The following is a 26,676-nucleotide window of genomic DNA, read 5'->3' on the forward strand; positions in this document are numbered from 1 at the left end:
AAGGAAGTCACTTTGGCCTTTGGGGACGCAGACCCTTAGTAGAGGAGCAAGGAAAGAGGCCTCGTGCGGAGAGAGAAAAAGAGAGCAGCGCAGGGTCGGTCTCATGACTGTGTGTGTGTGTGTGTGTGTGTGTGTGTCTGTAGCGTGCTATGCTGCGCTTCTCTGAGCTGGAACTGAAGGAGAAGGAGGGAGGAGGGGCGGCGGTGGACTTGGCAGACAGCCAGCGCGAGCGGAGAGAGGGGGATGGAGGAGAGGACAGGGCGCGCTGCCAAGGCCCAGCCAGAACGGGGCCAGGGGCCACAGCCCTCACAGACGAGGCTGAGAAGGACGGTAAGAGGAACCCGGAGCGCTCCACACACACACACACACACACACACACACACACACACACACACACACACACACACACACACACACACACACACACACACAGACTCCTACCTACCTCAAAGAGCTGCTGCGTACTTCCTCCCTGCCTAGGGACAGCCCCAGAGCTGTAACACGGTGCAGCAGCTCGTAACCAGCGGATACGGGGCGGTAAACACATCCGCCCGACCTGCCCAGCCTCCCCCTCTCTCTCCCTTCCTCATGAGGGCTGACGGAGGGGTTTTTCTCTCTCTATTGTAACAAAACAGCCTTCATATTTAACCCTTCCCTATCCTTCCTCCATAACGGAGCTGCTTTGCATATGAAGCCACACCATTAGAATGCGTGGGAGAGGAATGTATATATTAGGGGAAGATATTTCAACATGCTGTGTGTTATAGCTGTTATGGCATAGTGCACGGCATATAGCTGTTATGGCACAGTGCACGGCATATAGCTGTTATGGCACAGTGCACGGCATATAGCTGTTATGGCATAGTGCACGGCATATAGCTGTTATGGCATAGTGCACGGCATATAGCTGTTATGGCATAGTGCACGGCATATAGCTGTTATGGCACAGTGCACGGCATATAGCTGTTATGGCACAGTGCACGGCATATAGCTGTTATGGCACAGTGCACGGCATATAGCTGTTATGGCATAGTGCACGGCATATAGCTGTTATGGCCTAGTGCACGGCATATAGCTGTTATGGCATAGTGCACGGCATATAGCTGTTATGGCATAGTGCACGGCATATAGCTGTTATGGCATAGTGCACGGCATATAGCTGTTATGGCATAGTGCACGGCATATAGCTGTTATGGCATAGTGCACGGCATATAGCTGTTATGGCATAGTGCACGGCATATAGCTGTTATGGCATAGTGCACGGCATATAGCTGTTATGGCATAGTGCACGGCATATAGCTGTTATGGCATAGTGCACGGCATATAGCTGTTATGGCATAGTGCACGGCATATAGCTGTTATGGCATAGTGCACGGCATATAGCTGTTATGGCATAGTGCACGGCACGGGTGAACTAGCTTCCTCTCTGGATGTTTTGGAAACCAGTGGACATCGCACGCAGTGGCACGCGTTGCCATGGTGACCCCCCCTTTGGTGGCGTGTTGCCATGGCGCAGACGCTGTCGTTATGGGGTGCGCGCCGTGCCAAGCGGAGTGGCGTGAGTCATATAATGCTGTTTGCCAGATGGAGAGATATTTGGGGCGCTGGCAGGACAGGACCTGGGGGGATGGGTGTGTGTCCCAGAGCAGGGCGGGGTATTCCTGTCTGGGCCAGTACAAGGGCAAGCCCTGTGAGGCAGCACAGCATGTAGCCAGGGCCTGGGGTACAGCCAGAGAAAGAGAGAGAGAGAGAAAGCGAGTGGAAAGATAGAAGGGGAAAAAGGAAAGAGAGCGGGCGATAGAGAGAGCAGACACCCCCACCAGCTGCCTTTGATCCAAGCGGCTGCTTTAGACTGCCTAGAGACATTCTCAAGGAGCCTTTTACAGCCCGGACATGAAGAGGAGGGAGGGAGGGAGGGCTGGAAAAGTGAGAGAGGACAGAGGGAAAGAGAGAGGGCAGAGAGACGGGGAGCGAGAGAGAGCTGGAAGCAGCAGTGGGTGGGAATAGGGGGTAGAGCTGGAAGCCAGCCCGAGCTGATGTTTGAAGCTAATTTGAGCCCAGGGAGTCGGAAAGACCCAGTCGCTCGCTCTTTCTCTCTCTCTCGCTGCCTCTCTCGCTGCCTCTCTCGCTGCCTCTCTCGCTGCCTCTCTCGCTGCCTCTCTCGCTGCCTCTCTCGCTGCCTATGTGTGTGGGAAGAGCATGGTGGGCCTCGGCCAAACATAGTGTTGGCTGTTTGTGTGGGGAGTATTTTCTACCTCGTCTTGAGCCTGGACCAGCAGTCATCATTTTAAACTGATTTAGTTTGATGAGAGTGCTGTGGTTTCTCCAGTGCTGCTCAGTGTATTTGATTATCCCCCTTCTGTGTGTGTGTGTGTGTGTGTGTGTGTGTGTGTGTGTGTGTGTGTGTGTGTGTGTGTGTGTGTGTGTGTGTGTGTGTGTGTGTGTGTGTGTGTGTGTGTGTGTGTGTGTGTGTGTGCGTGCGTGCAGGTGTGCAGCCGACGTGCCCCAACAACAGAGTGCCTGTTCTCCAGCGATGCCCACACACCGAGGGCCTCCCACCCAGAGAGAGGGAGCAGGCTGGCCCCGACCTGGAGGAGAGGAAGAGGGGGATGATGATGGAGAAAGAGGAGAGGGTGTGTATGCTCCCACAGGAGCGGTCTGCCAGCCTGCCCACGGCCCCAGTGGAAAGGCTGGCCCAGAAGGATGCCAACCCTGGCATCATGCCAGCCTCCATGCCCACCGCGGTACCTGGCAGGAAACACGCGTATGCCCTGGAACCGTGCCAGCCACTCCAGGCCGACAGCCAGGGGAAAGAGCGGGAGGAAAATGAGAGAGAAGAGGAGATGGAGGAGACGATGGATGTTCCAGCCAAAAGAGCCAGGCTAACAAACGGTAAGGGCCCTCGGCATGGATCTATTTACCTCTCCTTTATTCTTCCCTTCCTCTTTCTCTCCCTCCTTCCCCATCCCTCGCTCAGTGACAAGAGAATCCCCCCATCCTGTCTGTCATCACTCTCTCCCCTGCCTGTATTCATCTGCTTTCATGTTGCTGGGCTCTCTCTCTCGTTCTCTCTCTCTCTCGTTCTCTCTCTCTCGTTCTCTCTCTCTCTCGTTCTCTCTCTCTCTCGTTCTCTCTCTCTCGTTCTCTCTCTCTCGTTCTCTCTCTCGTTCTCTCTCTCTCGTTCTCTCTCTCTCTCGTTCTCTCTCTCTCTCGTTCTCTCTCTCTCTCGTTCTCTCTCTCTCGTTCTCTCTCTCTCGTTCTCTCTCTCTGTCGTTCTCTTTTGTGGTGGTGTCTTTCTCAGTCTTTTCATGTAGTGTGATTTGTGTTCAGTTGCCTACACGAAACCAAACACACACACACACACACACACACACACACACACACACACACAGCTGTGATTCGTCAAGGGGCTCTGCGGTGTCGTGCTTCACAAACACACCAGTTTGGTTTCAACCCAAAATAACCTTCTGAGCATCGCTACTTTATTTACAACTCTGTGGAAATGCTCCCATTTGTTGTTAACAGGGTGTTGGAGGTGAGCTCTTTCAAAACAGCACAGCTTTTCAGTTAAAAACAAATGTTTAACTTCTTTTATTAGCTGAGCTTCCAATGCAACTATATTCATTAGATTCAAGCGCATTTTGTTACAATTCGTGCCTCTTTATATGGAAATTCTATCGGCGTACAAGGATCAACTGGATTTTTCCACCCAAATGTAATTTGAGAAAGATGTGTTTTCATGTGTTTTCCATTCATTATTAGATGATTTCTATTTTAAAGTGTTGGTGGTGGATTTGGGGAGAGATGGAGAACGTTTCCAGTGTACCATTACACAGCCTCAATGGTGTCTTTACTCTTTCATCTCCAGTAGGTTGTTGCTCTGACTGAACTTCATACATCATCTAACCCACACTGACTTGGTTTCCCAAATGTTGATTTAACCCCTGGTGGTCCATCTCCGTCTCCCCAGGCCCCACTGAGCCCGTCCCAGAGGAGCTAAAGAACCTCAAGGTGTGTATCGAGCTGACCGGCCTCCGACTCAGCAAGCCCCGCCTCGCCCAGGAGCTCAGCCAATGGCAGGCCGCCACCCAGAGGTCGACAGAGGTCAATGGAAGCATCGCCATGACGACGACCCTGCCCAACGGGTGCCCCGATGTTGGCGGCACAGACAGGAAGGTTGCCTCACAGGAAGACCGGAGCCTGAAACGCAGGTCAGAGGTCAACGGCCACGCCTGGTGCAACGAAACGTTTGGTCACGGCGACAGCGAGCGAGGTACGTTAAATAAAGTTGATAAAAATAGCTTATTTTGGGTCTTCTAGAGTTTGGGTTTTTCGTATAATAATAATCGTTCCAACCATCCTTTCTGGCAGATGTTGACAAGCGTTTTCAGTTGAGTCACGGAGGCAATGGGCTGTGTGGATGTGGAATGCATGATAATCATGTTCTTTACAACCGTCCATAAAGAACAATAACCCCACCTTTATTGACTCAACATCAGTAAAAGCCACTCCAGCGCTGTAGTGTTGAGTCACTCACTGCATTCAGCACCATGAATGTATTTCACTGCATTTCACTGTGCATTTCACTGCACCTATTTTATTAGTAAAACATTTTGGGGACGAGCTTTGCTCCCAATTTCCACCTTTTTCACTGTAGTCTACGGGCGTGTTGCCTTGGCTATACGACCTTGAAGATTGGCCTGTAGCCAGCTAGCTAGCGTAGCCTACATGTTGTATGTTCCCTTTGGGGTTACAGAGAGAACAGAGCTCAGGGAAGTGGGCTGAGCAGTGAACGTGAAACACGAGGTGTTGGTGTGGAAACGAAGGCAGTAGGCAGCCGTTTTGGGGATATGTTAGTGGTTGTCTGGGTGACAGACAGCTTGTACCTCTCTCCTCTCTAGATTTCTGTCTGTCTTGCTCTCTCTCACACAACGTTCTCTCTCTCTCCCACTACCTCTCTCTGGCTCTTAAACGATATCGCCGTGGCAACTCGTGCCTGGGCATAATGAGGCGTGAGATTCCACCGTTAATAACACTTGTAGTTCAACCAGCAGTTCTCTCTCTCTCTCTCTGCTTTTTTCTGGCTTTTTTCTCTCTTTCTCTCTCTCTCCGCCAGCAAATGTATTTTTTTCCCCTCTGTCTCTCACTTTCTCATCTCAGCGTCTCTGATATTTCTGCTAGTCACCTGTTCATTCCCTCTCTCCTCTCTCTCTCTCCTCTCTCTCTCCTCTCTCCTCTATCTCTCTCTCTCTCCTCTCGCTCTCCTCTCTCTCCTCTCTCCTCTCTCTCTCTCCTTGATATCGTATCCTTCTTCCTTGTCTTCAGTAAAGAGTCTAACTGTGTGAGTACTCACAGCTCCTCTGACGTATGGAACATGCAGAGGTGTGTGTCAGTCAAACTGCTCTTCTCTGAATCACTTCTCGGCCATGTTGCATTCTAATGGTTGTTTAACGAACCTACAAGCAAACACACACACACACACACACACACACACACACACACACACACACACACACACACACCACTCAACGTTCCACAAATAGATATCCACTTTGCACCAGACACACACACACTCCTTCGCATTCCCTGTACTACACACACCCCTCAGTCAGACACACACACACACATCCTCTTTGTAAGTGACTAGACACTACACATATACCCCCCACCCTTTCCATTAGTCTCGTTTGTCAGGGTGTTTAGAGGTGTGTTCAACGCCCCTCCACGTTGTCCCAGGGTTTGTCAGGGTGTTTAGAGGTGTGTTCAAGGCCCCTCCACGTTGTCCCAGGGTTTGTCAGGGTGTTTAGAGGTGTGTTCAAGGCCCCTCCACATTGTCCCAGGGTTTGTCAGGGTGTTTAGAGGTGTGTTCAAGGCCCCTCCACGTTGTCCCAGGGTTTGTCAGGGTGTTTAGAGGTGTGTTCAAGGCCCCTCCACGTTGTCCCAGGGTTTGTCAGGGCGTTTAGAGGTGTGTTCAAGGCCCCTCCACGTTGTCCCAGGGTTTGTTAGGGCGTTTAGAGGTGTGTTCAAGGCCCCTCCACGTTGTCCCAGGGTTTGTCAGGGCGTTTAGAGGTGTGTTCAAGGCCCCTCCACGTTGTCCCAGGGTTTGTCAGGGCGTTTAGAGGTGTGTTCAACGCCCCTCCACGTTGTCCCAGGGTTTGTCAGGGCGTTTAGAGGTGTGTTCAAGGCCCCTCCACGTTGTCCCAGGGTTTGTTAGGGCGTTTAGAGGTGTGTTCAAGGCCCCTCCATGTTGTCCCAGGGTTTGTTAGGGCGTTTAGAGGTGTGTTCAAGGCCCCTCCATGTTGTCCCAGGGTTTGTCAGGGCGTTTAGAGGTGTGTTCAAGGCCCCTCCATGTTGTCCCAGGGTTTGTCAGGGCGTTTAGAGGTGTGTTCAACGCTCCTCCATGTTGTCCCAGGGTTTGTCAGGGCGTTTAGAGGTGTGTTCAAGGCCCCTCCATGTTGTCCCAGGGTTTGTCAGGGCGTTTAGAGGTGTGTTCAACACTCCTCCATGTTGTCCCAGGGTTTGTTAGGGCGTTTAGAGGTGTGTTCAGCGCCCCTCCACGTTGTCCCAGGGTTTGTCAGGGCGTTTAGAGGTGTGTTCAAGGCCCCTCCACGTTGTCCCAGGGTTTGTCAGGGCGTTTAGAGGTGTGTTCAAGGCCCCTCCACGTTGTCCCAGGGTTTGTCAGGGCGTTTAGAGGTGTGTTCAAGGCCCCTCCACGTTGTCCCAGGGTTTGTCAGGGTGCGTTGACTAATTTGAAGATGTGCAGCTGCACCCCAGGCAGATAAGAGCCCTGTTAAACCTTGAGTGGTGTGAAAGGGGTTGAATAGGATGAGGGGTGACATGATGTTTAAAGTGGGTCCTCTAAGCCCTGGAGGAAACACAACAGTACAGGGTATTAATTACACCTTATTGGAGAAGGGAAGCGGTTTACACACCACACATGCTTTAGTGCGCTACACCTCTCTGGGGACTGTTCCCTGTGCTGGGGGGGGGGGTCAGAGGTAGCTAGGGGACACACTCGAGTGTGTGTTTGTTCTCTGCAGATAGGAATTGTTTGGTGGTAAGCAGAACATGTGCCTATTGTTGTCATGGTACCCAGTCTGTCCATAGAGTTCTTGAGACACGCACACAATATAGAACATGTCTTCCACCATTAGCCCCTCCTCCATTTAGCCCCTCCTCCATTTAGCCCCTCCTCCATTCACTAGGAAAGAGCTGTGGTGTGTGACCAGGTAAGTGTGAGAACGAGTGCGTGTGTGTGGTGGATTGGCCTCTCCCCTCTGGATATCCTCAGAGGAGGAGGAGGAGGGGAGGAGGAAGGCCATTTTCAGCGAGCCTCCCGCCCAGCACGATAAATCATTTACCAGATGGACGAATTAAACCTCCCCACTGGCTCTCTGAAACCGCCTCTCTTTCTCTTCACCACGTGTGTGTGTGTGTGTGTGTGTGTGTGTGTGTGGGTGTGTGTGTGTGTGGGTGGGTGGGTGGGTGTGTGTTGCAGCTGCACCCAGGGTCTGTCATTTCGTATGTTTCATGCTGCTGTTGGTGCACGCAATGGAAAACAGCTGATACACACCCTCCTCTCGCTTCCCCCCCACTCCCTCGTGTTTTCTCTCGCTCTCTCCTGCACTCTCTCTCGCTCTTTGTTCTGCTCGTTCTCCCTCCCCCGCTCGCTCGCTCGCTCGCTCTCTCTCTCGCGCTCTCTCTCTCGCGCGCTCTTTGTCTCGCAGGCTAGCTGCCCTTTTGCAATCACTCTCCATCTCTTGCCCACCCGATCTCTCTCACCTCTCTCTGTTTTCCCTCTCTTTTTCCCTCTGTCATATTTCATATATCCCTCCTGTATCCCATAACCCCCTCTAGATCCCCAGATACCACGGACGTCTTCGTGAGAACGTCACTCTAGCATTCAGCCCCAGCCCTCTCTGTCCCATCACATTCCCTAACGAGACCTTGGAGGAAAGTCGACGTACATGCTTGTTTTGTTTTCATCCTAGAAAAAAGAGACACTTGGGAAAGAACAGAGACTTTTTTTCTGGTGTTGGCTGTTGCACATGGCCTTGAAACAAACAATAGTCCATTCTATCTTTATCAGGTCCACCAGGTGTGTTGGTGCTGGGCTGGAACAAAAGCCTCCACTCCCAGTAGTGCCAGGGGATAAGTAGTATTTGTAGTGTAATTTAGCTGGTTGTATTTGCTCTGTGGGAGATGGTTCTGTTTTCCGGGACTTGATCAGCTAACCTCTCCCATCCCTCCCTCTGTCTAGTGGTGCTGCCGTCTGTTCCTCTGACCCCAGCGCATCGGGACCGCCTCTCCTGGACCCCGTCCAACACCCCTGTCAGAAGACCACCCCTCCAGACCAACACCCCTGCCCTCACCCCCTTTCACTCCCTGGCCCCTGCACACCCCCACATCACCCTCACCCCCAGCCCTCCACGGCTGTCAGACAAGAGACAGAGGCTAAAAGAACACCGCAGGACCAGTGCTCTGGGACTGGGACCCCCCCACCCCGGCCCTCACCCCGACCATGACCCCAACCCAACGGGGGACCTGGTGACCCCCAGACTCCGTCGGCACGGCGACCAGGACAAGCCCAAGGGCAAGCGGCAGTGCAAGACTAAACACACCAGCCAGAGGGAGAGGGAGAGGGAGAGGCTGGGACTGGGGCTGGGGAATGAAGAACTGAGGGAAGAGAGGGAGAATAAGGTGAGTGGAACACACACACTCCTTTTCACGCTTTTGTGCACACACTCTTGCGGAAACATTCTCTCTCTTAGTTTTTTTGTCATCCTCTCTCCCAGTGTGTGAGAGATCGAGTCCTCTGTTCCACTGTGTGTTCCCATTGGCTGAACCCCCCTGGGCAGAGCTCTTTAAATATGCTTCAAATCACAACCATGTTGATTATTACAATTATGGGGCTTATTGGAGCTCACTGGGAAAGCTCAGAGGGAGGTGTGCTTGGGGTCACCGCGAGTGTGTGTGTGTATGTGTGTCGCTGCTGTGACCTCCCCCTGCTCTGAACACAATCCACCCCAGACTGGAAGAGGAGGAGGGATGGAAGGAGTGAGGGAGTGAGGAAGGGAAAGAGGGTGGAGGGTGAGTGTGCTCTAGAGGTCTGGACTGTGACGGAAGCACATTCTCCACAAAACACAGCAACCCCAGGGAGCAGGAATGGGCCTCGGCTTGTGTGTCATGTCTGTGAGAGCCTTGTCTCTGGCTATGTAGATCACATCACAATACTGAGTATACTGCAGGAGTTGTGCTGTGTGAGTTGTGTGTGTGTGTGTGATGGCGTGTCTGTCCGTCCAGCCCTGAGGAATTACCCAGCGTAGCAGCTGTCAGCACGGCACCTGCAAAATCACACCACGCACACACACACACACACACACACACAGCCCTCCTCCCCGAGCCTCTCTGCTCCCTTTCCTCTCTTTCTCCTCCTTCCTCCTTCCGCCTGCTGCGGTATTCACACACACACACAGATCTCTCCGGGGCAGACGCGGTGGCTGTATCCTGTTTGCCGTTCGCTGGCTGCTGCCGTCGCTGACAGACGTGTCCAAACACACACACAATGTGCAGATCTGTATCATGAACGCATCGTCACGTCTTTCATGTTACTTTCCTTTTAGAAGCGTCACATTCATTTAACGTGTCTTCAGAATGTGTCAAATCAGAATGCGGAGCCTAAATATGGAGGCGTTTTCAGATCCCTTTTAAAATATAGCATTTTATAATCTCATACATGGATGTGATATTTACATAAAACATTGTCACACTCAGGGTAACAATCTAGATGTAGCAACCATCAACTATTGATGCTAACTGGATAACCAACCATCAACTATTGATACTAACTGGATAACCAACCATCAACTATTGATGCTAACTGGATAACCAACCATCAACTATTGATGCTAACTGGATAACCAACCATCAACTATTGATGCTAACTGGATAACCGACCATCAACTATTGATGCTAACTGGATAACCGACCATCAACTATTGATACTAACTGGATAACCAACCATCAACTATTGATACTAACTGGATAACCGACCATCAACTATTGATACTAACTGGATAACCGACCATCAACTATTGATGCTAACTGGATAACCAACCATCAACTATTGATGCTAACTGGATAACCGACCATCAACTATTGATACTAACTGGATAACCAACCACCAACTATTGATACTAACTGGATAACCGACCATCAACTATTGATACTAACTGGATAACCGACCATCAACTATTGATGCTAACTGGATAACCAACCATCAACTATTGATACTAACTGGATAACCAACCATCAACTATTGATACTAACTGGATAACCAACCATCAATTATTGATGCTAACTGGATAACCAACCATCAATTATTGATGCTAACTGGATAACCGACCATCAATTATTGATGCTAACTGGATAACCGACCATCAACTATTGATACTAACTGGATAACCGACCATCAACTATTGATGCTAACTGGATAACCGACCATCAACTATTGATGCTAACTGGATAACCGACCATCAACTATTGATACTAACTGGATAACCGACCATCAACTATTGATACTAACTGGATAACCGACCATCAACTATTGATACTAACTGGATAACCGACCATCAACTATTGATGCTAACTGGATAACCGACCATCAACTATTGATGCTAACTGGATAACCGACCATCAACTATTGATGCTAACTGGATAACCGACCATCAACTATTGATGCTAACTGGATAACCGACCATCAACTATTGATGCTAACTGGATAACCGACCATCAACTATTGATGCTAACTGGATAACCGACCATCAACTATTGATGCTAACTGGATAACCGACCATCAACTATTGATGCTAACTGGATAACCGACCATCAACTATTGATGCTAACTGGATAACCGACCATCAACTATTGATGCTAACTGGATAACCAACCAGAAATGTGTGTTGCACTAATGGCTGTCTTTGCCTAATTTATAACAGTGTTACAAAGGCAGCCTCTGAGAAAATCAGCTTTTTGTTAGGAGCTTTACATTTTGGAGTAACAATTGGGTGCGCGTGTGTTTCCTGGGGAATTTCTGGCGGTGGGCAGTCAAGTCACGCTCTCACTCCCCCCCCATCTCTCTCTGACAAGCCAGTGCTCATGGTTATAAATGACTTTGCGAGGCCAGGGCCCCTGGAGAAGAGCTGACATTTATTAGCCCCGCCACCGCGCAGCTACCGTGTGTGTGTGTGTGTGTGTGTGTGTGTGTGTGTGTGTGTGTGTGTGTGTGTGTGTGTGTGGGGGGGGGCCGCAGTGCACACACAACCTGTGGTCGGGAATAATTAGCACTTCACCCTAGACTAGACCAGCGACCCTAATCTCCATAGAGGGAGAGAAAAAAGGAGGGAGAGAGAAGAAGAAAAGGAAGTGGAGGACAGCATAAAGGATAACCTCCGCAGAGAGGGTGAGGACTGAGAGAGGGAGGGATGGAGGAGAGCAGCTCAGACTGTAAAAATAGAGGGACAGTGCTCTGATAACCTCAGTATCGTGTTCCTCTTTCAAACTCTTTCTCTCCTCTCCTCTCTCTGTTCTGTTGTTCCCCCACTCCACGGCCATGTGTGTGTCAGTATGGGACGAGCTTGTTGGGCAGCGTCTTGTCGACACACACACACACACACACACACACACACACACACACACACACACACACACACACACACACATACATACATATACACACACACACAGGAAAGAGGATAGCGTTATCTCAGTATGTGTGTGTGGAAGATTTCTATGGAAGATCTGTCATGCAGACTCTTAATATGTTCTCCCTCTCTCTCCCTCCCCCATCACACACAGCAGGTCAAGGAAAAGCACTGCAGCGAGAAGCGGAGGAGGTCTTCATCCCTGTCGGATTACTCCCACTCCTCCCCCGCCCCCCCTCTCACCCTGCCCCCCCAGCTCAGCCCTCTGCCCAGCCCTACAGAGACCCAGGACATCACGCCAACCCCCTCCAACCCCCCGGTGCCCACCTCTACCCCTGCCAGCCGACCCATGCCTCCCGAGGCCCGCAGGCTCATCGTCAACAAGAACGCAGGAGAGACCCTGCTGCAGAGGGCTTCCCGCCTAGGATACGAGGTAAGATGATTTGATAACATATGTGGAAGGGCTGTGTGGGGTGCTAGTGTGTTGGTGTGAAGGGCTGTGTGGGGTGCTAGTGTGTTGATGTGAAGGGCTGTGTGGGGTGCTAGTGTGTTGGTGTGAAGGGCTGTGTGGGGTGCTAGTGTGTTGGTGTGAAGGGCTGTGTGGGGTGCTAGTGTGTTGATGTGAAGGGCTGTGTGGGGTGCTAGTGTGTTGGTGTGAAGGGCTGTGTGGGGTGCTAGTGTGTTGATGTGAAGGGCTGTGTGGGGTGCTAGTGTGTTGGTTTGAAGGGCTGTACTGGGTGCTAGTGTGTTGGTTTGAAGGGCTGTACTGGGTGCTAGTGTGTTGATGTGAAGGGCTGTGTGGGGTGCTAGTGTGTTGATGTGAAGGGCTGTGTGGGGTGCTAGTGTGTTGATGTGAAGGGCTGTGTGGGGTGCTAGTGTGTTGATGTGAAGGGCTGTGTGGGGTGCTAGTGTGTTGGTGTGAAGGGCTGTGTGGGGTGCTAGTGTGTTGGTGTGAAGGGCTGTGTGGGGTGCTAGTGTGTTGGTGTGAAGGGCTGTGTGGGGTGCTAGTGTGTTGATGTGAAGGGCTGTACTGGGTGCTAGTGTGTTGGTTTGAAGGGCTGTACTGGGTGCTAGTGTGTTGGTTTGAAGGGCTGTGTGGGGTGCTAGTGTGTTGATGTGAAGGCCTGTACTGGGTGCTAGTGTGTTGGTTTGAAGGGCTGTACTGGGTGCTAGTGTGTTGGTTTGAAGGGCTGTACTGGGTGCTAGTGTGTTGATGTGAAGGGCTGAACTGGGTGCTAGTGTGTTGATGTGAAGGGCTGTGTGGGGTGCTAGTGTGTTGGTTTGAAGGGCTGTACTGGGTGCTAGTGTGTTGGTTTGAAGGGCTGTACTGGGTGCTAGTGTGTTGATGTGAAGGGCTGGGTGGGGTGCTAGTGTGTTGATGTGAAGGGCTGTGTGGGGTGCTAGTGTGTTGATGTGAAGGGCTGTGTGGGGTGCTAGTGTGTTGATGTGAAGGGCTGTGTGGGGTGCTAGTGTGTTGATGTGAAGGGCTGTGTGGGGTGCTAGTGTGTTGATGTGAAGGGCTGTGTGGGGTGCTAGTGTGTTGATGTGAAGGGCTGTGTGGGGTGCTAGTGTGTTGGTGTGAAGGGCTGTGTGGGGTGCTAGTGTGTTGGTGTGAAGGGCTGTGTGGGGTGCTAGTGTGTTGGTGTGAAGGGCTGTGTGGGGTGCTAGTGTGTTGATGTGAAGGGCTGTACTGGGTGCTAGTGTGTTGGTTTGAAGGGCTGTACTGGGTGCTAGTGTGTTGATGTGAAGGGCTGGGTGGGGTGCTAGTGTGTTGATGTGAAGGGCTGAACTGGGTGCTAGTGTGTTGATGTGAAGGGCTGTGTGGGGTGCTAGTGTGTTGGTTTGAAGGGCTGTACTGGGTGCTAGTGTGTTGGTTTGAAGGGCTGTACTGGGTGCTAGTGTGTTGATGTGAAGGGCTGGGTGGGGTGCTAGTGTGTTGATGTGAAGGGCTGTGTGGGGTGCTAGTGTGTTGATGTGAAGGGCTGTGTGGGGTGCTAGTGTGTTGATGTGAAGGGCTGTGTGGGGTGCTAGTGTGTTGATGTGAAGGGCTGTGTGGGGTGCTAGTGTGTTGATGTGAAGGGCTGTGTGGGGTGCTAGTGTGTTGATGTGAAGGGCTGTGTGGGGTGCTAGTGTGTTGGTGTGAAGGGCTGTGTGGGGTGCTAGTGTGTTGGTGTGAAGGGCTGTGTGGGGTGCTAGTGTGTTGGTGTGAAGGGCTGTGTGGGGTGCTAGTGTGTTGATGTGAAGGGCTGTACTGGGTGCTAGTGTGTTGGTTTGAAGGGCTGTACTGGGTGCTAGTGTGTTGGTTTGAAGGGCTGTGTGGGGTGCTAGTGTGTTGATGTGAAGGCCTGTACTGGGTGCTAGTGTGTTGGTTTGAAGGGCTGTACTGGGTGCTAGTGTGTTGGTTTGAAGGGCTGTACTGGGTGCTAGTGTGTTGATGTGAAGGGCTGAACTGGGTGCTAGTGTGTTGATGTGAAGGGCTGTACTGGGTGCTAGTGTGTTGGTGTGAAGGGCTGTACTGGGTGCTAGTGTGTTGGTTTGAAGGGCTGTACTGGGTGCTAGTGTGTTGATGTGAAGGGCTGTACTGGGTGCTAGTGTGTTGATGTGAAGGGCTGTACTGGGTGCTAGTGTGTTGGTTTGAAGGGCTGTACTGGGTGCTAGTGTGTTGATGTGAAGGGCTGTACTGGGTGCTAGTGTGTTGATGTGAAGGGCTGTACTGGGTGCTAGTGTGTTGATGTGAAGGGCTGAACTGGGTGCTAGTGTGTTGATGTGAAGGGCTGAACTGGGTGCTAGTGTGTTGATGTGAAGGGCTGAACTGGGTGCTAGTGTGTTGGTTTGTTCTTCTGTCTCTCTCTCCCTGGGTTGTTGTCGTTCATTCTCTCCATCTCGTTCAGTTTGTCTGCTAGTTCTCTCTCCCTGTCGTCCCTCCCTCCCTCCCTTCACATTCCCATCTCTTTACTTGTCTAGGAGACGAGAGGCCATGTGAGAGCCCTCCACCAGGCACAGAGCTCAGAGCAGTCGCCTCGCTAGCATACACACTGCCCTCTCTCTCTCTCTCTTTCTCACTCTCACTCTCACACACACTGTGCTCTCCCACATACACTCACCCCGCTCTCTCACACACACAGACTTGCTGGAGTATGGCTCTGCTCTCTTCTCTCTCCAAATCTCCAGTAGCTCTTAATTCCTACCACATCCAACCCAGTTTCCCAAAACGAAAAAAAAAACACAACTTGGATAAAAATTCCATTTCTCCCTTTTCCTGGTCTAAACCCTGGGAATATTAGGAACATTGGGATTAAGGCCGTCCATGACTAATTTGTCCCCCCAGATTAATGAGCCTGTGGATTAGTTCCAGCAGGGCTGCCTGAAAGGACTGGCACCGCTCGCAGGAAACCAACCATTAATGCTGTTTGGAACGCATGACTCGTCCTCTCCCTCCCTTCCTCCTCCCTTCATCCCGTCTTCTTACTCTCCAATGCAAAACATTGTAGTTTTAAAGAAGACTGCAGTAGAAAGACAACCTTTTGAGACGCGGGGAGATGAAATGAGCTGGGGGTAGAGAGGGTCTCAAATTGAATGTGGTTTTTACCTGAGGTGGACAGCAGGACAGATAGTTGGTGTTGGAGGGAATTGGTAGTGTGTTCTATGAAATGGGAAGATAAAACGGTTTGGAGGTGGGAGAAATGGTTTCCCTCTAGATCAAAGGTAGGGTTGGTTTTAGTAGACCAGCGTCTGTGGCCAGGGTTTTGAGTGTGTGTGTGTACTCTCCGTAGTGTGTGTACTGGAGGCAGTGAGGCATGCGCTCCAGACGGAGCTCTTTGATTTATACGAGAGGAGAGGAGGAGGAGGAGGAGGGCAGATTTAATCCTGTAGCGTCCACTCTCCTCCTCCCTTCCCTTGTTCTTCTTCTCCTCCGCTAGCCCTGTCCGCCCGTGAGCCCTCTCTCCCTCCCTCGTTCCCCGCTCGGCACCGCTAGACATGGCTGCTGTGTTTGAGCGTAAACCCAACGGCATCTTGTTTTTCTAGCCTTCAAGGTTTTTCTCTCTCTCTCTCTCTCTCTCTCTCTCTCTCTCTCTCTCTCTCTCTCTCTCTCTCTCTCTCTCTCTCTCTCTCTCTCTCTCTCTCTCTCTCTCTCTCTCTCTCTCTCTCTCTCTCTCTCTCTCTCTCTCTCTCTCTCTCTCTCTCTCTCTCTCTCTCTCTCTCTCTCTCCCTCCCTCCTTCAGCGGGCCCCCGACAGGAAGCTTTTCTAACTGCCTGCGTGTGATAAGCCACAAGCAGCTCCCTGGGGCCGCCCGCACTCTCTCTCTCACGCACGCAGCACGGCACAGCGCAGCAGACAGTGAGCACTGTAGAGAATGCAAGAGAGAGAGGAAGACTGTGAAATACGACAGGGCTGCGAGGCCGGGCCTTTCAACGCGCCGCTCCCTTCCTCTCCTCCCTCACTTCCTCTCCTCCCCCTCCACTCCACACGCTGGGCTTGCCGCCTGCCCGCCTTCTTTCGTTTCACAGCCCCTCCAAAACAAATCCCAGTCAGTGTGCAAAACTGGGAGGCTCCGTTGGATCGATCTCTCCCGCAATCTTCACACTTGTATCACTTAACCTTAGGATTGCCTTTAATTACACACACTCACAGCGCACACACTCACTCACTCACAGCGCACACACTCACTCACTCACTCACTCACACCTCACGCATGCAAATTCACACTCGGATTGTGGAATATCACTCCGGCAGCTGTACAGAATCTCAATTCCCGGTTGGAGAGTGTGTGTGATGTATATATCTACAGTGAGTCTTGTGTATTTGCGTGTGGTTTTGGAGTGCAGTGTTTGTGAGTGGAATGAGAATCTGTGGTGAGGCATGGCGTTGGTTTGTGCTTCTTACTGTGGTTGTTATCTGCTTGAATGGTTGACGTTGGTCAGGCAGCCATTTCCATAGTCTCTCTGATCACAGCATCTATTCATTATTAGAACTGGGAGAGAGCAGCTATCATTTCACCACTAATAATATTTCGATTTTATTCAGCTGTTTGGCTTTGTCTTATTTATTCAGATGAATTGGGTGTATTTGTTAAATAGGGAATATTTAGATCATTTGTGACTTTGTTTGCCGTTAAAATAAGCGATAGGATCCACCATGTTGCTTTCTTCTGTCATGTATGTGAGGTCAATGTTCATGGACGGAAGGAGGTGAGGGAAGGAGGTGAGGGAAGGGTAGAAAGTGCATAGTACTGAGACTGATCCACCTGTCTTTGTGTTGTCACTCTCTTGTCACCGACCAGCTAGCAGCGCCATACAAACACACACACACACACTCGACACAGTGTGTCTCCACTCAACACACACACACACTCGACACAGTGTGTCTCCACTCAACACACACACACACTCGACACAGTGTGTCTCCACTCAACACACACACGCACTCGACACAGTGTGTCTCCACTCAACACACACACACACTCGACACAGTGTGTCTCCACTCAACACACACACACACTCGACACAGTGTGTCTCCACTCAACACACACACACACTCGACACAGTGTGTCTCCACTCAACACACACACACACTCGACACAGTGTGTCTCCACTCAACACACACACGCACTCGACACAGTGTGTCTCCACTCAACACACACACACACTCGACACAGTGTGTCTCTACTCAACACACACACACACACTCGACACTGTGTCTCCACTCAACACACACACACAGCCCTGCCGGCTGTCGCTCTTCCATTTTACATTTTAGTCGTTTAGCAAACGCTTATCCAGAGTGACTTACATGCATTTAATATAATATTTTAGTATTTTAATTTTACTGGTCCTCCATGGGAATAGAACCCACACGGGGACCAGCCAAAAGCCCTTTGACATGCATATACACAAACACTCACTTCCTGCATATTTCAGAATCCTTTAGTCTTTGCGATGCGTGTCGCAACACGAGTAGTCTCTCTCTCTCTCTCTCTCTCTCTCTCTCTCTCTCTCTCTCTCTCTCTCTCTCTCTCTCTCTCTCTCTCTCTCTCTCTCTCTCTCTCTCTCTCTCTCTCTCTCTCTCTCTCTCTCTCTCTTCACAATCCTGCCGTGCCGAGGATGCCAATGGGATATGTTAATGAGTCTGGGTTGAAAATGAGTCAAGGCTTTGTCCTGTACCTGCCAAAACTAATAACACACACACACACACACACACACACACCGGGATGGGCACACCTAATTGTACTCATTTGCATGCTTACGTGTCCAAAGTAACTGATTGTCCTGACACATGCTATCCATAAAAAACACTGTAGGGTTTACTTCCTCAAGAGTTCACACGAATGACTTTTAAAAACACACGTGCTGCACATTCAATACAGACACTCATAAAGGCTAACAAACACCTATAGCTCTGCCCTCTAAAAATGCATGCTCACGCCATCTCTTTCACCCGCTCGCTCTCACTCACTCACACACACACAGGCCCTGATGTGAGAGTGCTGTAGGGTGTTATCTCAGCTTGTATCCTCCTCTCTTGTCTGTCTGCCAGACCTCAGAGACACAGCCGTTCAGACACATCCCCAGTCCGTGCACGCACACACACACACGCACACGCACGCACACACACCCTCTCCATATCCCCAGGCCCCCCACTGCTCTCTCGACGCCCCCCCCCCTCCCAACACTCCCCCTTCAACGCTGTACTCCCACTCACTGGCTGAATGAGTACAAGAAAAAAGCCTGAGAAACGAGAGGGAGAAAGGAGAGATCACGCCCGCTCAATTAAAAGCTCCACTTAGTGTGCCCCGGCCTTTTCACGCTCCTCTCTCCCCCTCTTTTTTTCCCGCTTCTCCCTGCTCCTCTGTTCTTTTCTCTCCATCGTAATACACTGTGTGGTCTCCTAGTCTTTGTCTGCTGGTGAATGCAGGGTAAAATTAGAACCAGCATCAGAGAGAGCTCTAAACCACGCTGTTGTTTTTCACTTCCTGATTATCTAAACGGCACCGGCCTAGATGACGCTTAGGACACTGTGAAAAATGGACAGTATGCCTGTGTAACGTGTGTGTATGTCCGAGTGTGCGTGTGTGTCCCAGTCTGTCAAGTGTTAGTAGATGAGAAACAAGGCTTCAGCATTCTCAAGGTTGGAATCTCGCTCTCGCTCTAACCTCCATATGCATTTAAATTCTAACACTTCTTTGTGAGACTTGTCTATCATACCGTAGGAGTGGGTTTGTGAGGGAGTTAGGTAGGTAGTGTGTGGTTGTGTTCTCTAGGTGATAGAGTAGCTAGAGGGTTAACAGTCTGTGGGGAGTGAGCTGGAAGGCCATCCACCCTGAGGAGGAAGAGATTAAAGAGGAGCTATGAAAGGAGAGAGGGAGGTGGGTGTTTTACTGCGGCGGGAAAGAAATCAACAACCCTGTGCTCTCCACTGTGCTCCTCTCCTCTGGCGGCCATTAAAGCTGTGCTTTATCATGTGTTTAATGCCCCGCTTTGCTCCCCTGACCGACCAGCCGGCTGGAAAACAGACAGACCTCCACAGCTCACTACAACCCGCTGTGCTTTTAATATGTGGAACTGTACCATGTACACGTTCATAGCAAAATTAGGCCTACCACACCACAGTAGTAGACTAGTGGCTACCACACCACAGTAGTAGACTAGTAGCTACCACACCACAGTAGTAGACTAGGAGCTACCACACCACAGTAGTAGACTAGTAGCTACCACACCACAGTAGTAGACTAGTGGCTACCACACCACAGTAGTAGACTAGTGGCTACCACACCACAGTAGTAGACTAGTGGCTACCACACCACAGTAGTAGACTAGTAGCTACCACACCACAGTAGTAGACTAGTAGCTACCACACCACAGTAGAATACTAGTGGCTACCACACCACAGTAGAATACTAGTGGCTACCACACCACAGTAGAATACTAGTGGCTACCACACCACAGTAGTAGACTAGTAGCTACCACATCACAGTAGTAGACTAGTAGCTACCACACCACAGTAGTAGACTAGTGGCTACCACACCACAGTAGTAGACTAGTAGCTACCACATCACAGTAGTAGACTAGTAGCTACCACACCACAGTAGTAGACTAGTGGCTACCACACCACAGTAGAATACTAGTAGCAACCACACCACAGTAGTAGACTAGTAGCTACCACACCACAGTAGTAGACTAGTGGCTACCACACCACAGTAGTAGACTAGTGGCTACCACACCACAGTAGAATACTAGTAGCTACCACACCACAGTAGTAGACTAGTAGCTACCACACCACAGTAGTAGACTAGTGGCTACCACACCACAGTAGTAGACTAGTGGCTACCACACCACAGTAGTAGACTAGTAGCTACCACACCACAGTAGTAGACTAGGAGCTACCACACCACAGTAGTAGACTAGTAGCTACCACACCACAGTAGTAGACTAGTGGCTACCACACCACAGTAGTAGACTAGTAGCTACCACACCACAGTAGTAGACTAGTAGCTACCACACCACAGTAGTAGACTAGTAGCTACCACACCACAGTAGTAGACTAGTAGCTACCACACCACAGTAGTAGACTAGTGGCTACCACACCACAGTAGTAGACTAGTGGCTACCACACCACAGTAGTAGACTAGTGGCTACCACACCACAGTAGAATACTAGTAGCTACCACACCACAGTAGTAGACTAGTGGCTACCACGCCACAGTAGTAGACTAGTGGCTACCACACCACAGTAGTAGACTAGTGGCTACCACACCACAGTAGTAGACTAGTAGCTACCACACCACAGTAGTAGACTAGTAGCTACCACACCACAGTAGTAGACTAGTGGCTACCACACCACAGTAGTAGACTAGTGGCTACCACACCACAGTAGAATACTAGTGGCTACCACACCACAGTAGAATACTAGTGGCTACCACACCACAGTAGTAGACTAGTGGCTACCACGCCACAGTAGTAGACTAGTGGCTACCACGCCACAGTAGTAGACTAGTGGCTACCACACCACAGTAGTAGACTAGTAGCTACCACACCACAGTAGTAGACTAGGAGCTACCACACCACAGTAGTAGACTAGTAGCTACCACACCACAGTAGTAGACTAGTGGCTACCACACCACAGTAGAATACTAGTGGCTACCACACCACAGTAGAATACTAGTGGCTACCACACCACAGTAGTAGACTAGTGGCTACCACACCACAGTAGTAGACTAGTGGCTACCACACCACAGTAGTAGACTAGTGGCTACCACACCACAGTAGTAGACTAGTGGCTACCACACCACAGTAGTAGACTAGTGGCTACCACAACAGAGTAGTAGACTAGTAGCTACCACACCACAGTAGTAGACTAGTGGCTACCACACCACAGTAGTAGACTAGTGGCTACCACAACAGAGTAGTAGACTAGTGGCGGCCGCGCCACAGTAGTAGACTAGTGCCTACCACAACAGAGTAGTAGACTAGTAGCTACCACACCACAGTAGTAGACTAGTGGCTACCACACCACAGTAGTAGACTAGTGGCTACCACAACAGAGTAGTAGACTAGTGGCGGCCGCGCCACAGTAGTAGACAACTATAAAGCAGCTCTTGAGCAACAAGGCGGAGGACACCGTTTGCTTTCAGCGCTGAAGTGTTGGAGTTGAAGTAGTGTGTTTGAGTGGAGAGGGACTGTAGGGCCTATTTTTGAGCACTGTTGGTGAGCTGTTTTTTGGAGAAGAGTCCATTTGAGATGAGTGGGGGCTGCTGGTCGTTTGAACACTGTGTACTGTGTTATGGTCTATTTTGTTGTCCACCAGGCATGCCAACCGCAATGCCAGCTCTCGCTGTTTAGCGCTTAAGTTGCCACGGCACTGGCTGTAACAGGAGTTGGACTCATTTGTTGCCACGGCAGCCACACGACCACGCTGTATCTTTAGATACAGACACTGTGTGTGTGCGCGCAGCTCACAGCACGGCGGTGGGGAGCTGTGAATGAATTCTATGAATACGGGTCGGGAGGGAGGGCACGTCAAAGCAGCGCTACGCTAGCTGAATGCTAATGTCTGTTTCTGCTCATGTGTGGAGCGCTGCTGCTAGTCTGTCTTTCTCGCTCTCTTTCTCTGGACCTGTCTCTCTTTCCACGCATCGCTGCCCAGGTTCCTTCTGTTTGTCTGGGGTTGTGTGTGGTTTGATGCTAGCCACACTGGGCTGACTGGTAGGGTGTGTGTGGTTTGTTAATCGATGGTAGCCGCGCTGCGCAGCGCTGTCTGACACAGGTAAATGAGCACATAGACAGAAGAGAGACCGCTGTTGACTTGATGCTTATTTGGCTTTATTCTGCTGCTCTCATTCTGACTGGATTCTATCATTAACAATATACTACAGGACTACATATTTCCGTTATCGATGACTTTTTAGGTATATACATTCATATGCCATGCTATGTTGTCTTAGGTCTCTCTTTACGTAGTGGTGTGGTGTCTCGTGATGTGTTTTGTCCTATATTTACATTTTTAATCCCAGCCCCGGTCCCCGCAGGAGGCGTTTTGCCTTCTGGTAGGCCGTCATTGTAAATAAGAATTTGTTCTTAACTGACTTGCCTAGTTCAATAAAGGTTAAATAAATAAATAAAATATTATCCCTGTGTTAGCCACAGTCACCTTGCTTTGGTCAGGCCTTGGAGTCAGCAAACGGTCTATAGAATTGCAATTAATTCTAATTCTTTGCCACTGTGACTCATGACATGAGACACGTTAAAGGGATATTTCAGGATTTTGGCAATGTTTCCCAGGAGTCAGAAGAACTCGTGGATACCATGTATATGTCTCCGCATGCGGTTTGAACGAAGTTTCTAACTATCGCAATTGTAATTGCTAACTAGAGTTATCGCAATGCCTGGAAGTGTCTACCTCTTAACTTCCTTCATACTGGACTCAAACATACAAATGGTATCCACAAGTTCATCTGAGACTGGGGAAGTAAATAAAGGGCCTCATTGCCAACATCACGAAGTATCCTCTTTAGGCCAGGCACAGAAAGTGAAAGTAAGTGAATTGAAATTGAATCCCTCCTCAATGGAAAAATAATTGGACGTTTTTTTAAATTCCAAACATGAATTCAATTTGGTTTAATCCCCTTTACTGAATGGAGTTGGGTGGGGAGAAACAATTTAATGGCCCCTGCTTCCCTGCTGTTGGGTTAAAGGATCTCTCTGCTAGGAGGCATTCCGGCTCAAACATACTTTCCAGTGGCTCGGAATCCCAGGTTTTTAGGAGCAACTGCGCAGCCATTGTGGATATGGTCCATAACTGGCCAGCCTGAGCCATCATACACAGCCATCCAAATCCATTACCCAGATGTTAGTAGAAAATATATGGGACCGTTCAGGAGGGACAGATTGACTGGGCTATTTTGAGCCGCCCAGGCAGCCGTTTGATAAGACTTATTGAAAAATGAAAGGCTCGGCGACCACTCCACAGCATTTGCATAGAGATGGGAATCAGAGCGGAGGCTCCTGTAATGGCTTACCTTCCACTGCCCTGGTTGAGAGGATGAGGGATGACAACCGCACAGATCCAGTTCTCTGGACCAGTTCCAGTTCGATCTCTCTTGGACACCATCTTCTGATATTAGAAGGACTGGCTAAGAGGGGCTAGGTAGGGTTGAGCCAGTCTGATACAGATAGTGTCGTACGTACTATACTGAGGAATAACATGGGGTCTAGGGTTAAGTTGGATCTTAGAATGAACCTAATGAACCCAAGAGATTGTTCTCATTCAAATGTGTCGTCGGTTTGATCTAAATCTAACTTCCTACAGCTGTTGATGAATTTCACCCTTGTCAGTGTGTACCCATGTTTCTTTTCAGCTTCATTGAATGGAATTTTGAATGGAACTGGAAGATGTGGACTAAAGCACCGTATTCCATTCAGAGCCCTATGAACTTCCCTAACCCCTCTGTCCCCTGTCTGTGGAGACCCTAACCCCTCTGTCCCCTGTCTGTGGAGACCCTAACCCCTCTGTCCCCTGTCTGTGGAGACCCTAACCCCTCTGTCCCCTGTCTCTGGAGACCCTAACCCCTCTGTTCTCTGTGGCTTATCTAGGATGTAGTGCTGTACTGCCTGGAGAACAGGGTGTGTGACGTCAATCACCGTGACAACGCGGGCTACTGTGCGCTGCACGAGGCATGTGCACGTGGCTGGCTTGCTATCACTCAGCACCTGCTGGAGCACGGTGCCGACGTCAACTGTAGCGCCCAGGAAGGCACCAGGTAGACACACACACACTTAAGCATGGACACTCACTTTCTCTCTCACTAACACACAGGCCAGACATATGGACACGGACAGTTACCTTCCAAGGCTCTGTGCATAACGTGTGTGTGTGTGTGTGTGTGTGTGTGTGTGTGTGTGTGTGTGTGTGTCTCCCCAGGCCCCTCCATGACGCCGTGGAGAATGACCATCTGGAAGTGGTCCGTCTGCTGCTGTCCTACGGAGCTGACCCCACCCTGGCTACATACTCTGGCCGCAGCCTCCTCCGCATGACGCACTCCCCCGGCATGGAGGGATTCCTCTCTGGTGAGACTGCTTTAGGGATGGTGTGTGTTTGTGTTCCACATCTGTGGGGGACACAGTATCATCCTCGGGAGTTGCCCCGCGTTACCCCACTATCAGGTTGCTTAGCAATAGCTGTAGAGGGATCGTCCTCTAAGGGCTGGCCCTTGTGAGCGGTGCAGTGATGGGGGAGAGAGGTTGCCTGACGACTCAAACGGAATACTGCCACCGTTCTATGCTCACTACATACTTCAGTCTGAGACTGCCGTCAGGGAGGTCGTTGGTGGGGACGTCAAAATGAGGGTTGTTGTACAAAACAAAGTCACCGGCGATTGGATCATCGCTAACCAATCGGTGTATCAAAGCCAATGATGAACTTTCAAAACACCGCTTTGCCTACGTGTGTTCTGGCTCTGGCCCAACCCAGCGGCTTCTGGGGGCCAGGACAGGGAACTGACAGCCTCATTACACACCCAGACACACACCCAGACACACACCCAGACACACACCCAGACACACACACAGACACACACACACACAGACACACACACAGACACACACACACACAGACACACACCCAGGCACCACACAGTTTAAATGGATGGTGAGGTGATATACCAAGGGGAAGTAGAGGACAGCGTTCCATTGAGTGCTTGAGAGAACCGCAGTGAGCTAGCATCTCTCTCTTCCTCTCTCTCTCTTCCTCTCTCTCTCTTCCTCCCTATCTTCCTCCCTCTCCTCCTCACTCCATCCGTTCTCCTCCCCGGCTATTTTAGGGCATTATTAATCAGCCCTGCTCTGGCGCACACACTATCACACACACACACACACTTCTCTTACACACACTCCAGCAGCGATTGCCAAACGGTGCCTAGTTCACTCCACTCACCTAACCTGATCTGTGCTTCCCAGAGAGAGAGAGAGAGAGAACGCACAACAAATCCAATTCATTTAGGCAAAAGGGGGGATTAGAATTTCCCCCTTCAGTTGAATTCCACGGTGGCCCACAGTGCTGCTTCAGCTCCAGCCCTCTCTGCCTCTCTGCCTCTCTCCACTCACTAATCCTCAAGTGTTGATGAGTTGATACTATTTTACATAAGCCTGCCCACTAGGAGCACCCCAGAACCCTCTAGGAGCACTCCCTCCCTCCTTGTCCTCTCCTCCCTCCCTGTCTTCTCCTTTCTCTCTTCCCTCTGGCCTTTCTGGACTCTCCTCTCTCTCCCTCCCTGGACTCTCCTCTCTCTCCCTCCCTGGACTCTCCTCTCTCTCCCTCCCTGGACTCTCCTCTCTTTCTCCTCCCTGGACTCTCCTCTCTCTCCCTCCCTGGACTCTCCTCTCTCTCCCTCCCTGGACTCTCCTCTCTCTCCCTCCCTGGACTCTCCTCTCTTTCTCCTCCCTGGACTCTCCTCTCTCTCCCTCCCTGGACTCTCCTCTCTCTCTCCTCCCTGGACTCTCCTCTCTTTCTCCTCCCTGGCCTCTAGGCCTTCTACAGGGATTCTCTGGGATTTTGTTTCCTAATCCTGTTGTTTATTTGCGAGGTAGATCCCTTATTCTCGAATGCCGTGGACTGAGCAGGGAAACAAGACAACAGCTGAAATAGCCGTGTGTGTCTGTGTGGAGCTGGAAGTATGGTGGTGATGTAATACAGAGGCGGTGTGTGTCTGTAGAGAGACGTATCTCCATTGACACACACACACACACTGCCCTGAGCGCTGAGTGCTGCAATATCGTGACCCACATTACCCAGGGAGAGCAGAGAGCCGGGGGAGAGGAGGGGTGGACGGGGCTAGCAATCAGAGCCCAGCACCTCTCTTTTCTTCTCTTCTCTGCTCTCCCTCGCTCCCTCTCTCCCTCCGCTCTCCTCCCCTAATCACCACTTCCCACTTAGCATTTAAAACGGCTGCTTCCCCCGCAAACCACAGAGCAGCACGGCCACAGAGCAGCACGGCCACAGAGCAGCACGGCCACAGAGCAGCACGGCCACAGAGCAGCACGGCCACAGAGCAGCACGGCCACAGAGCAGCACGGCCACAGAGCCAGCCTGTCGTTTAGAGCTATGGGGAGTGCAGTGCTCAGCTATACCCTGCTGACACACACACACACACACACACACACACACACACACACACACACACACACACACACTGCAGAGAGGCATATATACAACAAGCCAGCACTAACAAATGAACACAGTCAGTGGCGTTGCTGGGTAATATCCTCTTTATCCTTCCTTCCGTGCTCTCGTTCCCTTCCTCTCTCCGTCTCAACTCTCAGGCTTTGTGTAAGACCACGTTAGAGAGAGACCGAGCGAGCGAAAGACACGGCAAGCGCAAGGAAGCTAGAGACAGTGAGAGTGTGAAACAGAGAGAGTGAGAACGACTAAAAGACAGATGGAGGGAGCGTGAAGGGCTAGAGAGAGAGAGAGAATGAAATATAGG

The 26,676-nt window shown here is 50.7% G+C and overlaps 1 protein-coding gene across 3 annotated transcripts in view; it reads left to right on the plus strand.

Moving 5' to 3' along the window:
- LOC106575672 (BCL-6 corepressor) overlaps nt 1-26,676 on the plus strand; it is a 58,255-nt gene that overhangs the window by 22,487 nt on the left and 9,092 nt on the right. For 2 of the 3 annotated variants that reach the window (XM_045699212.1, XM_045699210.1), the window contains 7 exons: nt 144-330; nt 2,488-2,892; nt 3,971-4,273; nt 8,261-8,700; nt 11,857-12,135; nt 23,789-23,955; nt 24,117-24,262. In XM_045699212.1, coding sequence (XP_045555168.1) covers nt 144-330; nt 2,488-2,892; nt 3,971-4,273; nt 8,261-8,700; nt 11,857-12,135; nt 23,789-23,955; nt 24,117-24,262 — 1,927 coding nt within the window. The remainder of the gene's footprint in view (nt 1-143; nt 331-2,487; nt 2,893-3,970; nt 4,274-8,260; nt 8,701-11,856; nt 12,136-23,788; nt 23,956-24,116; nt 24,263-26,676) is intronic. The other variant, XM_045699211.1, reaches the window with a different exon arrangement.

The sequence above is a fragment of the Salmo salar genome, chromosome ssa17, assembly GCF_905237065.1.
Source record: "Salmo salar chromosome ssa17, Ssal_v3.1, whole genome shotgun sequence".
Classification (NCBI taxonomy): Eukaryota; Metazoa; Chordata; class Actinopteri; order Salmoniformes; family Salmonidae; genus Salmo; species Salmo salar.